The 17373-nt window shown below is 46.6% G+C and overlaps 1 protein-coding gene and 1 gene segment (V, D, J or C); both read left to right on the top strand.

Moving 5' to 3' along the window:
- Positions 1-17373, top strand: part of LOC100076420 — a 301688-nt gene that overhangs the window by 203614 nt on the left and 80701 nt on the right.
- On the top strand, positions 595-14167 carry LOC100086975 (T cell receptor delta constant). 2 transcript variants are annotated; one of them, XM_029077483.2, is made up of 5 exons: positions 595-1009; positions 9729-10028; positions 11560-11652; positions 12201-12314; positions 13482-14167. In XM_029077483.2, exons 1-4 carry the CDS (start codon positions 826-828, stop codon positions 12311-12313), a joined length of 690 nt encoding a protein of 229 aa, XP_028933316.1. In that variant the 5' UTR covers positions 595-825; the 3' UTR covers position 12314; positions 13482-14167. The 2 variants fall into 2 exon arrangements, with proteins under 2 accessions (XP_028933316.1, XP_028933319.1); XM_029077486.2 differs by lacking the exon at positions 595-1009 and adding an exon at positions 4134-4542.

Raw genomic sequence — 17373 nt, forward strand, 5'->3', positions numbered from 1 at the left:
CCCAAGCTCTCTCCCATCTCAAGGAGGAAGACAGGCAGGAGGGAGGCACATCAAACTGAGCAGACCCTCCTTGATGATGGCATTTAATCATGGGCCAACCACTGTGCTATGCACGGGGATAGATGCAAGATAATTGGATCAAAGTCCCTTTTCCACATGGGGTTCACAGTCTAAAGAGAAGGGGGAAAAGGCATAAGTTTCCCATTTTATAGGTGAGGTGACCAAGGCACAGAGAAGTTAAGTGACTTGCCTAAGGTCACACAGCAGGCGAGTGGCAGAGTTGGGAATAGAACCTTGATCCCTTGACTTCTAGGTCCATGCTCTTTCCTCTAGGCCACACTATTTCTCTTACCCTACGGGTGAACATATAACCAGTGAGGGGGCATTTGTACAACTGTAGAGCAAGAAGGCTTGCAATACCCTAGGGGACGTGGCAGGTCAAATCCCTGGAGAAGGAGGAAAAGGGACTTTGGCAAAAGAGGCAAAGAAGCGGTATGACCTAGTGGAAAGAACATGACCCTGGGAGTCAGAAGACCTGCGGTCTGGTCCTTGCTCTGCCATTTGTCTGCTGTGTGACCTTGAGCAAGTCACTTAACTTCTCTGTGCCTCGGTTACCTTATCTGTAAAATGGGGGAAAAGATCGTGAGCCCCCATGTGAGAAGTGGACTCTGCCCAACGCGATCATTTTGTATCTACCCCAGCACTTAGTAAATAAAGTGCTTGGCACATAATAAGGGCTTAACAAATACTGTTAAAGTTTTTTTCAAAAAATAACAAAGAGATGGAGGCAGTCAGATAATACCAGACCTCAGAAAAGCTGCTAAGATGCACTCAGATCTCAGAAACCCCCACAGATCCCATGGCACCGGAAAGCCCCCCACACCCAGAGAAAACAGCCTAGCAGAATGTGCGAGTCAAGAGAAGGGTTTTAGTATCGAGGGCTGCGGCGGTGCTCTTTCAGCCCAGCTCATCTTCGGAGCAGGGACCAAACTCACGGTTGAACCCCGAGGTATGTGTCGCTGCGGGGCTAATATTAGTTTGGGGGTGCCAGTCTTGGGGAGAAAGCCCGCCTGCTTTGGAGGAAAACCTGCCGTAAGTCAATCACCGATAATTTTATTGAGAGCCTAGTGTGTGTAGAGCACTGCACTAAAAGCTTGAGATAGAGTTAGCAAGTAGAGTTAGTAAGCATAATCCCTGCCCTCAAGGAGCTGACAGTCGAGGGTAAAGTCATGGCGTGCTGAGTCCCAGTAAGAGGAGGAACTCAAAGTTTGAATCTCAAGTTTCCTCCTGGCGGAAAACCTAGCAGTCAGTCAGTCAGTTGTATTTATTGAACACTTACTGTGTGCAGAACATTGTACTAAGTGCTTGGGAGAGTACAGTATAACAATAAAACAGTCACATTCCCTGCCCACAATGAGCTTACAGTCTAGAGAACAAGCTTATAGTCTACCAGTAATAATGGTGATAACTTTTAGCTCTTACTATGTGCCAAGACTGTACTAAATGCTAGATTACATTACAAGACACAGTCCCTAACCCACATGGGACTTGCAGTCTAAGTGGGAGGGAGAACATGTATTGAATCCCCATTTTACAGATAAGCAGCTTAGCTAGTTGATAAAACACGGGCCTAGGGGTAAGACCGACCTGGGTTCTAGTCCTGGCTCCACTGCTTGTCTGCTTTGTGACCTTGGACAAGTCATTTCACTTCTCTGTGCCTCAGTTACCTCGTCTGTAAAATGGAGATTAAGACTGTGAGCACCATATGGGACAGGGACCGTATCCAACCTGATTGTCTTGTAACTACCACAGCGTTTAGAACAGTGCCTGGCATGTAGTAAGCACTTAATAAATACCATAAAAAGAAAAGATAAGGAAACTGAGGTACATAAAAATGAAGTGGTGGAGTGGAATTAGAACCCAGGGCATCTGGGCCTTGGGCCCTTATTCTTTCCACTAGGCCACACTGCTGATTTTGGTCCTGACGTTCCAGAACCTGGCAGACCCCGGCTTCAATTTTCTTTTTTCTCAGACCATTCTTTCAGGCCAAACCCATCCCAGTGACCTGCGCCAAAGAATTTCTATCTGAGGATCCTGCATGACTCACTCATCTGGGTCCAAATCCACTAAGCACTTAGGAGTCACTCAAACCCGTGCCCATAGCAGTGAGACATCCTTATTCTCTGCTGCTTTGTCTATGTGTAATTTTTTAATGCCTCTCTCTCCCTCACTAGATTTTAATTTCTTTTAGGGCAGAGATCGTCAGTCAATCACATTTGTTGAGCACTGACCGTGTCCAGAGAACTCTTCGAAGAGCTTGGGAGAGTACAAAATAACAATAAACAGACACATTCCCTGCCCTCAGTGAGCTTAAAGTCTAAAGGGAGAGACAGACATTAATATAAATAAGTACAGATAGGTACATACTATGTAGATAAGGTGCAGACCACATCTACTTACTCTATTGTATTTTCCCAAGTGCTTAATACAGTGCTCAGCACTGTAAATGTTCAGTTAACACCACTGCTTGATGGATTGATTGATTCAAGGCAGAACTTTGACTCGTTACTATGTATCGCTGGAAAATTGGGAGAAATTTAAAAGACTCTGTTTTTTAGAAGAGTTTTCATTCTCAGTTTTATCACATGTTCTAGAAGGAAGCTTCTATAAAGCTTAGTACAGTGCTCAGCAGTCAGTAGATGTTCAGTGGTTCTTCTCTTCGATTGATAAGCAGTGTTGTCTAATGGATAGAACAAGAGCCTGGGAGTCAGAAGGACCTGGGTTCTAATCCCAGCTTCACCACTTGTCTGCCGTGTGATCTTGGGCTAGTCACTTGTCTTTTCTATGCCTCAGTCCCTCACCTATAAAATGGGGATTAAGACTGTGAGCCCCATGTGGAACAGGGACTTTGTCCAACCTGATTTGCTTTTATTCACCTCAGCGTTTAGTTCAGTCAGTGTCTGCCATGTAGTAAGCACCTAAAAAACCCCAGTTATTATTGAATGATTGGTTTAAGGCAGAGTGAAAAGCTTCTGCTGCAACTGGTGGAAACCAAAGGGAATCTCCGTCTGGAGGGCATCAGGGTAAATGTAGCCCTTAAGTAAGCCCGTGGAGACTTGGATCAAACAGACCTAGAGGCAGGGGAAGGGTCACTTATCAAAACTGGGCAGGCAAGCCCCCAACTCTCCTTCTGGGGACCCGACGGGAGCTGTTGATGGCTTTGAATTCTTGTGAGGCCGTGAACTGCTAGGTGAGTGTTTTCTGATAACACGGAGCTCTTAGACTTCATACAAACCTTCAGGCTCAAAGTGGAGCCCCGTAAGTGATTTGGACTTATTGTTCAAAAGGGAAAATGGCTTGGGTGTTCACCCAAAGATCCCTGGTGTCACACCGGTGATTTTTGAGCAAAACCTTGGTCCCCAGACCTAGGTCTGGGGAACTTGCCACAGGATAGACAATGGCTCTACCCTCTGGGAGCTTCTCATCAGTCTACGAGGGCCCCCACACATAGCTTTGGTAATAATAATAATAATAGTGTAAAATTATAATAAAATTATTCCCCTCTAGACTCTAAGCTTGCTGTAGAAAGGGAATGTGTCTACTAACTCTCTTATATTGAACTCTCCCAAGTGCTTATTATGGTACTCTGCCCACAATAAGCACTTAATAAATATGATTGATTTTTTTTATGTACAAGGCACTGTATTAAGCACTGGGGTAGATATAAGTTAATCAGTCAGTTTGGACACAGTCCCTGTCCCAGGTGGGGCTTACAGTCTTAATCCTCATTTTACAGATGAGGTAACTGAGGCACAGAGAAGTGAAGTGACTTGCCCAAAGTTACACAGCAGACAAGTGGTGGAGTTGGAATTAGAACCTCGATCTTTCTGACTCCCAGATCTGGGATCTATCCTCTAGGCCACACTTGATGATATTAACATTTGTTAAGGATTTACTACGCACCAATCACTGTACTAAGCCTGTTCCCTGCGCACAAGGAGCTTACAGTCTAGAAGAAATCTAAATAGGAGGGGGGAACGGGTATTTAAATCCCCATTTTACAGTTGAAGAAAATGAGGTACAGAGAAGTGAAGTGACTTGGCCGAGATAACACAGCCAGCAAGTGTCCAAGCCAGAATTAGAACCCAGGTCCTTGTCTCCCAGGCCCAGGCTCTTTCCACTAGGCCAAGCCACTTCCCAATGGAGTATCTCCCCGGGGTTTACTCTCACCTCTGATCTCGTGAGCCCATGAAAGCAGTATTTCATTTTCAGCATCCTCATTTGTCTCAGCCATTCCCTCCTCCTCCTACTCCTCCTTTTTTTCCTCCTTCTCCTCTTTCTCCTCCTTTTCCTGCTCCTCCCATGGTCCCATGGTTTTGTTCCATTCTGAACTGGCAGGTTACTTTTCTAAATTTCTCAGCTGCAGAGGAAACAGGTCTTAAGGCCCCAGTCTTTGTTATGAGCTTGGTAATGTAGCAGTGTGCTCCTGGGACACCAGAATCATGAATTTTGGAGCTGGCACCAAGCTGACTGTGGAGGCCCGTGAGTTTTCAGTTTTTGTATCTTTCTCTGGGTTGGTTTCACCTCCTTATTGGAGGTATGTTTGTTTATCGATCAATCGGTAGTATTTATACTGTGTGCAGAGAGCTGTGCTAATCGTTCAAGAGAGTGTGATATCGTTAGTAGACATGATCCCTGTCCTCGAGGAGCTGACAGTCTAGAGGGAAAAAGAGGGTGAAAAAATGGCTAGGTATATGAACTAGTGCTATGTAATAGGGCAAAGAAGTCAGTAGTATGGAAGTGCTATGGGTGGTTGGAAATACAGAGGTTAGCTTCATTTTTTAGAGAAGCAGCATTGTCTAGTGGGAAGGGCAAAGAGCTGGGAGTCAGAGGTCCTGAGTTTTAATCCCGGCTCCTCCATGTACCTGCAGTGTGAGTCCATGGGCAAGTCACCTAACTTCTCTGTGCCTCAGTTCTCTCACCTCCAAAATGTGGGTTCAATTCTCACTCTCCTTCCTACTTAGACTGTGAGGCCTTTATGAGACCTGATTATTGTCTACTTATCCCAGCACTTACTACAGTGCTTGGCACATAGCGCTTAGCAAGTACCACAATTAGTATTCCTTCACCCAGGTAGCTGTGAGAGTGGTGCTGAGAAGCCAGACAGAACTGAGTGGAGACTCAAGACTCATCTTGGGGATTAAACCATAGATGCTGGCAGGTTCCGAACCATCAGAGTAGCCCAGAGTAGTCAGGCTGGGGTAAAGAAGGCAGCAGGCTGAGGTAAGGGTGTGGGGAATTTGGAATAAATAAAAAGCACCCTTTGCCTTGAATTCTCACAGTAACTGTCTTCCCCACCCCATCTTCCTCAGGACTGAGCTGACCAGGATGACCCTACTTCCTGAGAGTAGATAGCCTCACCAAGCTTAAGCTGCCTGCAGTTGGATGTTGGGAATGTGTCAAGTTTATTTATCATCCTCCCAGGGTTAAGGTCATGAGGGGAAGGACTGATTTATTCCCTTGCCCGCCTCAAACTTAATAATAGTTGTGGTGTTCGTTGAGCTCTATGTGTATTAATTCTGAGGTAGATAAGAGAAAGTCAGGTAGGACACAACACCAGTCCCACTTGGGGTCCTCAGTCTAAGTGGGAGGGAGACCAGGTATTTAGTCTCCATTTTATATATGAAGAAACGAAGGCCCAGAGAAGTGACTTGCCTAAGGTCATTCAGCAGGCAAGCAGTTAAGGACTAGGATTAGAACTCAGGTCCCTTGACTCCCAGTTTAGTGCTTTATCCACTGGACCCTGCTGCTTCTCAAAGCTGCTACTCTGCACTCTGGAGTCCTGCTTGATAATCCAAAATCCCTTCCTCCAGCCCCCACCCTGCTCTGCACTCTGACTGAGACCTAGGGGACCCCTGAATCTCCAGTCTGAGAGCAACAGGGACAGGCTCCAGAGAGATAAAAAACCAGGCCCAGTACAATTTACAACTACAGAATCCCAGGCAAAAGGGACAACTAAAAGCTGGAAGCAGTACGGCTTAATGGAAAGAGTATAGGCCTAGGAAATCTTCTAGACTGTAAGCTCTTTGTGGGTAGGGAACGTGTCTATCAACTCTGTTATGTCGTACTCTCCCAAGCGCTTAGTACAGTCCTCTGCACACAGTAAGTGCTCAATAAATGCTATTGATTGATTGAGTTTTAATCCTGTCTCCATTACTTGCTTGCTGTGTGACCTTGGACAAGGTATTTTATTTATCTATGCTTCAGTTTCCTCAACTGTAAAATGGAGATTCAATATCTGTTCTCCCTCCCCATGAGACAGCAGGAGAAGGGCTGTGTCTAATCTGATTATCTTGTATGTACCTTAACCTAGTGTTTGTTACAGAGTAAGTACTTAACAAATACCACCATTATTTTTATTTTTATTATTAGACCCTGAATTTCAGAATTCACGGTACTAAAAACTCTGTGACATAATAGTAACTGTTGTATTTAGTAAGTGCTAACTATGAGTCAAGTACTGTACTAAGTACTGGGGGAGATACAAGATGATCAGGTCCCACATGGGGCTCAAATTCTAAATAGGAGGAAGAACAGGTATTGAATCCCCATTCTGTAGATGTTGGAACTGAGGCACAGAAAAGCTAAGTGACTTCCCCAGGTTCACACAGCAGACAAATGGCGTAGGCCAGAATAGAACCCAAGCCCTCTGACTCCCAGACCATTGTCTTTTTCAGTTGGCCACACTGCTTCACAGAGTATTTGCTGAGTGGATGTCCCTAGAACAGGAAAATTTGGATCATTCTACTGGCTAGAAATTCAGTTTGGGACCATTTAAGATTTTGGATGAGTAGGTTTATGTTTTAAAGTCAAACTAAATGAGATTCAGGCAAAATAGTCTAAAATGATCAAATAAAGTGAGCTGTGAGCTGTCAGATTCCTCTCATAGATTCCAGCCACAAACATTGATCTCACTGTAGGGGTTTCAACTCAGTAGGGCTGTTCAACAGCCTTTGGACGGTGTAGACAAACAGCATGGCATAGTAGAGAGAGCACGAACTTGGGAATCAGAAGAGCAATTGTTCTAACCCCAGCTCTGCCACTTGTCTGCTGTGTGACCTTGAGCAAGTCACTTTATTTCTCTGTGCCTCAGTTACCTCATTTGTAAAATGGGGAGTGAAACTGTGAGCCCCACGTGAAACAAGGACTGTGTCCCACCTGATTTACTTGTTTTCACCCCAGGGCTTAGTACACTGCCTGGCACATAATAAGTGCTTAACAAATACCATAATCATCATCTGAGTCATTCATAGTAAAAACCTACTTTTCACCATTATCTGGATGACTAGGACCAGATCAACTCTAGCAAAGTGAGGTGGAAAATTGAGATATTTATACAGAAAATTCAGGAAAAAAAATTTGACTCCAAGGGCAGGTGTTTTGCTTGGATTATTCAAATCACGAGCCTCCTTGTATTTGACTCATATAGACTTGGGCTTGAAAAAAATGAGGATTTTCTGAACTTAATTAACCAGATGACTACCTCTCTGTCAAGTACAGCCATCTACCCAGTGGAAAGAGCACGGGCTTTGGAGTCAGAGGTCATGAGTTCGAATCCCAGCTCTGCCACTTGTCAGCTGTGTGACTGTGGGCAAGTCACTTCACTTCTCTGGGCCTCAGTTACCTCATCTGTAAAATGGGGATTAAGACTGTGAGCCCCATGTGGGACAACCTGATTCCCCTGTGTCTACCCCAGCGCTTAGAACAGTGCTCTGCACATAGTAAGCGCTTAACAAATACCAACATTATTATTATTATTAGCGGAGCCAGGATTAGGACCTAGGTCCTGACTCGCAGGCCTGTGCTCTATCTACTAAGCCACCTTGGGAACCAGCTAGACTTCATTTCAGCTGAAAAGGCGGGGGTGTGGATGGTGACTCTGCTGCAGGGTTGGGGAAGAGGGGGGTGGGGAATCTGTTTGTCAGGGGCCGTTTCCAGCCGTTGACGTGAATAGGTTGTCAGTTTGCCACATCTAAGTGGGGAACCAAAACCACTAGCGATTTTTCAGGCACGGTCTTTACGAGCAGAAAGCAGGTGTCAGTTCAACCTGAGGGGTGAAGCTGAAATCTATTTTTAGATCCTAGTTGGGAGTGGATAAGGGGGAGCAGAATCAGGGGCGAGACCCTAAGCCCCTTGAGGGCTGGGCCATGTTCTTCCATTTCCAATGTACAGTAGCTCTTGAAGGAGGCTCTCAGTTATTATTGAGACTGGTAGGTAGGAGGTTGGCCGGGGAGGAAAGGGTCTGGTGTCAAATTCAAGGGTGGGGGAACAGTGGGGGGGTTGGGGAGGGCAGTCAAGACCCGGGGTGGGTCAAGGCCAGGGGTGAGAATCGGGGGACTGGGCAAGTCCAACTGGAGCAGCAGACAGACCTCTTTCCTGTCTCACTATCCAGGCAGAACAGGTCCAGGGGAGGCCAGTCCAGCGCATGGGCACCAACGGCCACCAGAAATAGGAGTCTGAATAAGGCTTGGGCAGAAAGAGTCGTAACCCCAAAGGCTTCTGGGATAGGGTTGATCACTTTCTTAGAATCAGTTTCCTTTAACACAGCAAGGAAGGGACAGGGTGTGGATTGTGTGCAGAGCACTGCATTAAGTCCTTGGGAAAGTGGGATAGTATAACCCCTGTCCTGGGGCTGGGGAACAGTCCAAGGGGTCACTTAATGATGAAGACAGCTCTTCCTTCCTACTGAGGATGGAACAAAAAAATGGGTTTAAACTGCAGCTAGGGGGATTGAGATGAGCCGTTAGGAAGAAATTTCTGGGAGTAAACCCGAGGGGGTGAGCAATCTCTATCTGCAAGTCATTCATTCATTCTATCATATTTACTGAGCACTTACTCTGTGCAAAGCACCATACTAAGAACAAGGCAAATTCTCATCCATTTTAGACTATCGGGTTCTGTACGAAGTAAGTTCAACCCAGTCAGTCCCCATTCTCTACAAGATTATGCAGATTAGACAAGGTTGATAAGGTAGGCGTCACCCGTTCAATCTATCAACAGTTTTTACTGAGAGCTTGCAGTGTTCAGAGTACTGTACAGAACCCTTGAAAGAGTACAGTGCAATCGGTAGAAACGATCCTTGCCCACAAGGAGCTTCCATTTCCCAATTTACAGGAACCCTAAAGATGAGAACAGAGAAAAAATGGACAGTTCAAGACTTCCGTTTTAGTAAGTGAGATTAAGTTCCCCCCCTAACAAAAAGGAATAAAATTGGAGTTTGATCCATCTCCTGGACCTGTCCCCTGAGAGAGGTGCCAGGAACCAGCAATGGCCCAAATGCCAGCTACAGAAGGCGGAGCAAGGGAAAGTCAGCAGCTGACTGAACAGAAGGGTGAGGTCAGCATTTCTCATTTCCTATCCCTAAACTCCAGAGTCCAGTCACTGGTGGTGAGGGAAGAGAGATAGAACTTCAGCTCCATCTCAGTATCCCATCCACCCCTTTAGCCATTTTTTCTATCCCCATGGCCCGAGAGCGGCAGAGATGTAGGAGGATGAAAGGGAGGGTCCCTTCAACCCTGTCCCATGGTCCCACCTGGGTTATGGAGGCCAGACGCAACCTCTCCTCTGAGGGAAGCAGAGCAGAAAGTGGGTTTTGTGTTGGGTGCCTGCTCCATTTCTCTTCCAACCCCACTCACCTCCTCATGAAACAGGTTGATTGTGTTTTTCAGGAAATCAGGACTATCGAGAGCCATCCGTCTTTCTCTTGAAAAACGAGTCCACCTACGCATGTGTGGCCAACAACTTCTACCCCAAGAATGCGAAAATTCATATGAAGTTGCCGGGCAAAAAGACCATAACCAACATAGAGCACAAAGCTGTCACTTCTGATGGAAAGTATAGTATGGTCCAGATTACGGAATTTGAAAGCGATGGAGCAGTGAACTGTACTGTTGAACACGAAGGGAAATATGTGACCCCTCAGCAGGACAAGGAGAAAACAGATGATTCCAAGACAAAGACAGACAAAGGTATGCCCAGAGAAGAAGAAGAAGAAGAAGAATTCTTAAAAGTTTAGTTTGTTCCATGCTCTGTGATGGATACAAGATAATCAGATTGGACACAGTCCCTGTCCAACAGGGGTTCACAGTCTAAAGGGGGAAAGAGCAGGCATCTTATCTATTTTACAGATGAGGAAATTGAAGAACAGAGAGTTTACATGATTTGGCTTAGAACCCAGGGTTTTTAGTTGCCCAGTCCCATGCTCATTCCTCTAGACCATGCTCCTTCCCTTCTTTCACATGAAAAATGAGTCCACTTATGCTTATCTGGTGAAGGACTTGGGCATCAAGTACATAGAAAACTCATGTACTCAGTGGACCCAAGGCCATGGGTTTGAACGTAATTTTTTTTTCCACTGCAGTGTCAAGTCATATTAAGGCAGGCTCGGGTGGTTGGAAAAACTTTTCCCCGCTCATTATGGTCAGGGAATGTGTCTGCTAATTCAGTTGTACTGTACTCTTCCAAGTGCTGAGTACCGTGCTCCGCACACAGTAAATGGATTAGTTGCATTCCAGCCAAAGCTTGTCTTGAAAACATGTATTCTGGCAGAACTGAGTAATCATAAGAAGAAGAAGGAGAAGAAGGAGGAGGAGGAGGAAGAGTGACACTGCACTGTACTAAGCACTGGAGTAGATACACAATACTCTTACAGGGCACCGTCTCGGTCCCGCAGAGGGCTCAGGGAGAGGGACTAATAGATATTTCTAAGGAAGAGGGAGAATAGATATTTTATCCCCATTTACAGATGAGGAAACAGAGGCACAGCGAAAAATGATTTGCCCAAGGATATACAGCAGGTAAACTGAGGTGCCAGGATTAGAACCCCAGCTCTCTGATGGCCAGATTTGGGCTTTTTGCACTAGGCCACAGTGTTTGGAAGGTGTCTGCTTGGAGGGAGGTGAAAATCTGGAGAGAGGTAAGAAAGAGGGGAGAGACCTCTGTATTAATCCCTAACCAGTGATGGTAGTGGCCTAGAATCAGAGCTGGGGGCAACAGGGCAGAGCATTTTGGATGGGAAAGAAACCAGCTTCATGGTCATTGACCCATCCAGTGCCCCCATTCCTCTCAGGAGACAAAACCCACTTGGGACAAAGGACCGAGTCCCACCTGATTATCTCGGGTCTGGCTCAGAGCTTAGCACTTAATAAATACCAATGTTATTACTATGCTCATTGCCCACTGGGTCCGAGTGAGGCTGGTCTTGCCCCTTACCTCCTTGGTAGTCCCTGGACACTGTGGCCAAGCAAGGCCGCAGTTACCTCTCACTCCTTCAGTTGTCCCCACACACTACGTCCAAGAAAGGCTGGTTTGCCCCTCCTTCCCACAGAAATCCCCCAACATTGCATCCAAACGAGGCTGGTGGCCACTCCAACGTGGCTGACAGCACGCCCGTTTTCCATAGAGATGATGGCACAGAGTCAATCTAAAGGGCAAGAGCTGGGGGTTGTCCTAGAGAACACTGGGCCATTGAGACTCACGGTTTGGTTTTCATCTATCTAGAGTCCACTTCGAAAAACTCCATGTCTGACTCAGGAAAGGATGACGCGCAATCGAATCAGCAGGAAGCTGGGCCCATCTGCAGGGAGATCAAAGGTCAGTTCAAGTCAAAGCTTCCAGAGGTAAATGGAGTTTTAAAAAAGGAGGCCGAATTGGGTCAAGAAAAGGCTGGATTTGGGACTTGTCCAGCAGAAGAGTGGGAAGAGACCAAAAGGGGAAGTCAGAGGAACATACAGAAAGACAACCCGATTGATGAATTGATCCAGCTCTCGGTGTGGCTTTCCTCCATTCTTAGCATAAACCCAGTGAGTGAAAGGCAACTTGGGACCTCTTGGGAAAGTACAGCACTAAGAAGTGAAGTGTTTCCTGCCCACAAGGACACTCCACTCTAACAGTGGAGACAGGCATAAAACATTTGCACCTGGAGAAATCAAAATGAAAAACACAATCAAGTAGTGAGGATCAGGGGTGAGGCCACGCCATGCAGTGACATGAGCACTTCAGGTTTCACCATGTGTGATTTGTGGGGGGCGGTCCACGGTCACCCTGGCAATAGAGAATGGGGTGGGTTAGATCTCCACTGCTCCTGGCCTAGGCCCTGGTTTCCCCCCGAAAGCTTTTGACCCAACTCTTCTCTCCCACAGTGCGATCCGAGGTGGTGAACACGCTGTCCGTGACTGTGCTGGGGCTTAGAGTGATTTTCGCTAAGAGCGTCACCCTCAACCTCCTCCTGACGGCCAAGTATTTCTTCTTCTGAGGTAAGAACCAGCCTGCTGTGGCCCCCTCCCCATCCCCAAGCAACCAGCTGAGGCTCTGATTTGGGCCAGGGCTAAGGGCATTCAAGAAAATTCCAACAGAACAAAGATCCAAGCTGCATCAGTAAGATGATCATTCACCTGGTTTTAGACTGCCCCTATATGATACCAATAAGGACGCTTTTGTGTCCAGTTTTGATTTTGTTTCAGCACCTTGGATTGGATGTGGCTACAAAGGTTTTTTGAATCTGGGAAGGGAACCCAAAGGCTACTGGTTCAAGTGTTTCTGTGGAGAGATGCTCAAAGATCATGCAAAATCTTCCACAAAATAGTGCACGTAACATCACCTCACTGCCTGCAGGCCCAGTCTAATAGATGTGGCTTCATGTGCATCGCCTTGTCTGAGAAGCAGGATGGCCGAAGCCTGGGAGTCAGAGGTCCTGGGTTCCAATCTCAGCTCCGCCACTTGTCTGCTGTATGACTCTGGGCAAGTCATTTAACTTCTCGGGGCCTCAGTTTCCTGCTAAGTAAAATGGGGATTCAATATCTACTCTCCCTCCTACTTAGATCTTGAGCCCTGTGTGGAACCTGATTATCATGCATCTACCCATTATCGTGTATCTACCTCAGCACTTAGTACAGTACATGGCAAATAATAACTGCTTTAGTGATCACCATTATTATTATTATCATTATTATTGTATCTGTAAAGACTGTCAGTGGCCTAACCTGGGAAAAATGAACCCTCCTAAATTCAGACTTATTGGCCTTAATGTTAATGACTTTTCTGCTTACACAACATCCTCCCAGACCTTGTCCCGATCTTCTTCCCTCAACACCTCCTCAGCTCTGATCTAAAACCCTACTGGTTTTGGTTTTATTTTAATATTTGTTAAGCGCTTACTGTGTGTCAAGCACCGTTCGAAGTGCTGGGGTAGGTACAGATCAGCCAGGTCAACAGAGTCCTGTCCCACATGTGGCTCACAGAACCACAGTTTACAGATGAGGAAATTGAGGCCCAGAGAAATGAAATAACTCACCCAAGGTCGCACAGCAGACAAGTGGCGGAGGATTAGAACCCAGGTCCTCTGACTCCCAAGCCTGTGCTCTTTCCACTAGGCCATGCTGCTTCTCAGACCACCTAAATGACAAACTCTTTTGTATCCTCAGGCTGGGATGAATGGGGTCCTTCCCCTCCAGAGAAGAGAACCACAGCTCAGGAGCTGTTCCTTCCTTGACTTTCATCGCCCCCAAGACCACGCCGTCCTTTTGCCGCCTAGCTCGATGGACAAATCAGTGGGGACCAAGGCCTTTCCCAGGCCAGATGGAAGGAGGTTTTTGCCCAGAAACGGACTAAGGGCCACGGAGAGAGAGGACTCACCCTACAGCCTTGCTGTTCCTGTGTGACTAGACACAGGAGTGCTTTTTGCTCTGTCTTCAGTTGAAATATCTATTTCTTTCTAACTTCCGGGGTTCAGGTCTGAAATGGCCTCTGATCTGAGAATCTATCTTTTGGGAAAGAGAGAGGGTCTCAGAGGGTCTCAGAAAATTTTGGGAGCAGGGAAGACAGGTTGGGAAAAGAATGTTGTTTGGCTCAAGAGAAGTAGCCTGACTCTCTCTCAGTCACTGAAGATGATCATGAAGAGCCTTAAAGTCACTCGATCCAGATTTCTGAATATCATCCCAAGCCCCACTTCCCAGGTGATCTCCACTTTTTCTAGACTTCTGCCTCTCTCCCCAGGTCCTACCTCCATGTGGCCATTGCTTGTATCGAGTGTGACATCGTAACTTTGGCATGAGAGATCTCTTCCCTGACCCCTTTCTCTCTGTACCCAATAAACATTTAGTAAATACAACTGACTGACTCTCTGTTTGACTGATTGCTTTATAGATGGCCTCAGCCATCTCCAAGAAGGATCACATTAGGCCTTATTATCATCCCTTTGAGAAGATCCCAAATCAGGGTATTTCTTTTATATCGACTCCTAGGAATCACACAAAACATCTAGTCCACCCCGCTGTCCCCAGGCTGGACTGTACCAACCTCAGTCCTAACCCACATCTACGTCTTTTGTCCTTTAAAAAGTCTTCCTGCAAAAGAAATTTCAAAATGGCGCTCAATCGCCTACTGCACAGAGGTGTGAGAGGATTTTTCTCCAGGCCTATGGGAAGAGGAGGGGTAGCTGGGAACAGCCTGTGGGGATTATTTTCTAATCATGTTTCATTTATCATTTTTTCTCCTGGAAATCTCTGGCCCCGGGGGTCTGAGGACTGAACGGACCAGGTGCAGAGATCGACATTTGTTTCCTCATAGCTTCAAGCTCCTTTCGGTACCGTGGGCTCATGTTTGTCCCGCTGCCTTAGGTGTTTGTGCATTTTTGGTTTCTTGGAGGGGTGTTTGTCTCGGTGTTTAGTCACTCGCGGACCACCGCAAATGGGTGGGGGTGTCTCTGGGCTGGTTAGTCTGGTTAGGCTGACGCATGCAGTTCTCAGAAACTGGGTGGCCACTTCCTGGGCCCCGGGCCCCGCTCCCCCACCCCCGAATCGGGGGTCTGATCTGTTTACCGAGTGGCTTCCTTTTCCTCGGGCTGAGTGGGGCTTCCAGCTCTTTGCTGACAGAGCCGTCTGTGGTATCTGTGAGGGCTTAGGCGGAAAGGGACCTCTGGCTGCAGTCAGATAAGCCTGCAACACAGCAGCTCTCAGCTTCCGCTGGTTCAGCAAATGTTATTTTCTCACAGACCTACTGGTCCAGACCTCCCCATATCACCCGATTATTCAGTGGGCCTGATCAGCTCCAGGTAGCTATCCCAGATCGGTAATAATAATAATAATAACTGTGGTAATTATCTTACTATTTGCCAGGCACTGTACTAAGCGCTGGGGTGGATGCAAGCAAATTGGGTTGGACACAGTCTCTGCTCCACGTGGGCCTCACAGTCTCACTCTCCATTTTACAGATGAGATAACTGAGGTCCAAAGAAGTGAAGTGACTTGTGGAGGAGCTGGGATTAGAACCCATGACCTTCTGACTCCCAGGCCAGTGTTCTACCCTCAATCCAGCAAAAACAAAGACTATGCTTTGTGAGCTTGTATCTCCCACAGATTCTGAACACTATCTCCTCGATGACCTCATTCTAATAAGAATAATAATTATTATTATGATACTCGTTAAGAGCTTACTATGTGCCAAGCACTGTTTTAAGTAATGGGGTTAATGCAAGTTAATCAGGTTGGACACAGTCCCTGTCCTGCATGGACTCACACTCTTAATTCCCATTTTACAGAAGAGGTCACTGAGGCCCAGAGAAGTGAAGTGACATGACCAAGGTCACACAGCAGACATGTGGTAGAGCCGGGAATAGAACCCAGGTCTTTCTGACTCCCAGATTCTTCTTCTGGCCTTACTGATCTGTGCACAAACCCTTCTTTGGATAATCTAGCCAATATAGATGTAGGATAAAAATGTAACTCAAAAAATGTCATTTTATGTAATAACAAATGGTGTTCTAGTGTGCTGTCCCACGTACTTAGCACAGTGCTCTGCATCCAGTAGTTGCTCAATAATAATGATGGTGCCCATTAAATGCTTACTGTGTGTCAAGCTCTCTTCTAAGCACTTGGGTAGATCCAAGTTAATAAGCCCCTGTCCCACATGGGGCTCACAGTCTGAGGAGGAGAAGGAACGGGTATTGAATCCACATTTTACAGATGAGGAAACTGAGGCCCAGAGAAGTTAAGCGACTTGCCCAAGGTCACACTGCAAGCAACTGGCAGAGCCGAGATTAGAACCCAGGTCCTCTGACTCCTCAGGCAGAGCTCTTTCCATTAGGCCACGCTGCTTCTCCTCAAAATTGATCTACCCCAACTGTAAGTAGTTAGTGAGCACCTAATGGGATCAGAGTACTCTACAACGCCCTTGGTAGGATGTAATAGAAATAGTAGACGTGATCCCTGCCTGCGTAAGAGCTTGCGTTCTAGCAGACTGATTGATTGTTCTAATTACCGTTGAACTGAAGGTACCATCTTTCTATTTCAATTACTTCCTCCTTTTTCTTTTCAGTGAATTAGAACTTTAATTTCCCTCACGGTGCTATTTCATCGGCGCTCTTTTCTAATCTTAATGATGTCTCTCTAAATGAATTCATCTATTGCCTAGGGAAAGTCCCTGTCTGTTTCCAAAATGATTTCAATCTTGCCTGTTCTTTAACGGAGTAAACTTGGCCATTTCCTCTTCCCTCTCAGAGTGGGCCACTGAGCCTCTCTCGGCCTCACGTAGACAACGGGGGCCGTAATTCTTTCCTCTCGCCATCCCTCCACTGCCAGTGTCCCTTTTCCACTCCAGAGCTGAGTCTGGCACAGCTTTTCTCTCAGGGGGTGTCTGAAAAAGTGTGGGAGGTGGGAGTGGGGGGATGTGGTCTAAATGAGAGGAAGTAAGAGAGGGAGGAAGAAGGGGCACAAGATGCCACTGAGATTAGCAAACACTCCCATGCTTCCCTGCCCTGATGATATTTCCCCTACTGACAGTGGTGTTAGAAACAGGCCAAAGGGATCGTTCACTAACGACCAATGACTAACATGGCTGCTGTGTGACCTTGGTTGAGTCACTTAACTTTTCTGTGCTTCAGTTACCTCGTCTGTAAAATGGAGATTAAGACTGTAAGCCCCACGAGGGATAGCGACCGTGTCTACCCCGATTATCTTGTGTCTACCCCAGCGCTTAGAACAGTGCTCGGCACATAGTAAATGCTTAACAAATACCACAATTCGTATCATTGCTAAAAAAGAGCTCCTCTAGACTATCAGTTTGTTAAGCTCATCGTTGGCAGGGCAGGTGTCCAACAACTCTGTTGAATTGTACTCTCCCAAGCACTTGGGACAGTGCTCTGCACACAGTAAGCACTAAAAAAATATGGTTGACTGATTTCTTCTCCGCTCTTGGGCTGATTCTGCAACTGGCAAGGGTCCAGTCAAACGGGTTGTTCCTCAGCTAATGGCCCTGCAGTTGCCCAGGAGTCCAACCAAGCAATAGGTGCCCCCTTCTTCCCAGTGTGGCCCAGTGGCC

Source organism: Ornithorhynchus anatinus, chromosome 13 (genome assembly GCF_004115215.2).
Source record: "Ornithorhynchus anatinus isolate Pmale09 chromosome 13, mOrnAna1.pri.v4, whole genome shotgun sequence".
NCBI classification, from domain to species: Eukaryota; Metazoa; Chordata; class Mammalia; order Monotremata; family Ornithorhynchidae; genus Ornithorhynchus; species Ornithorhynchus anatinus.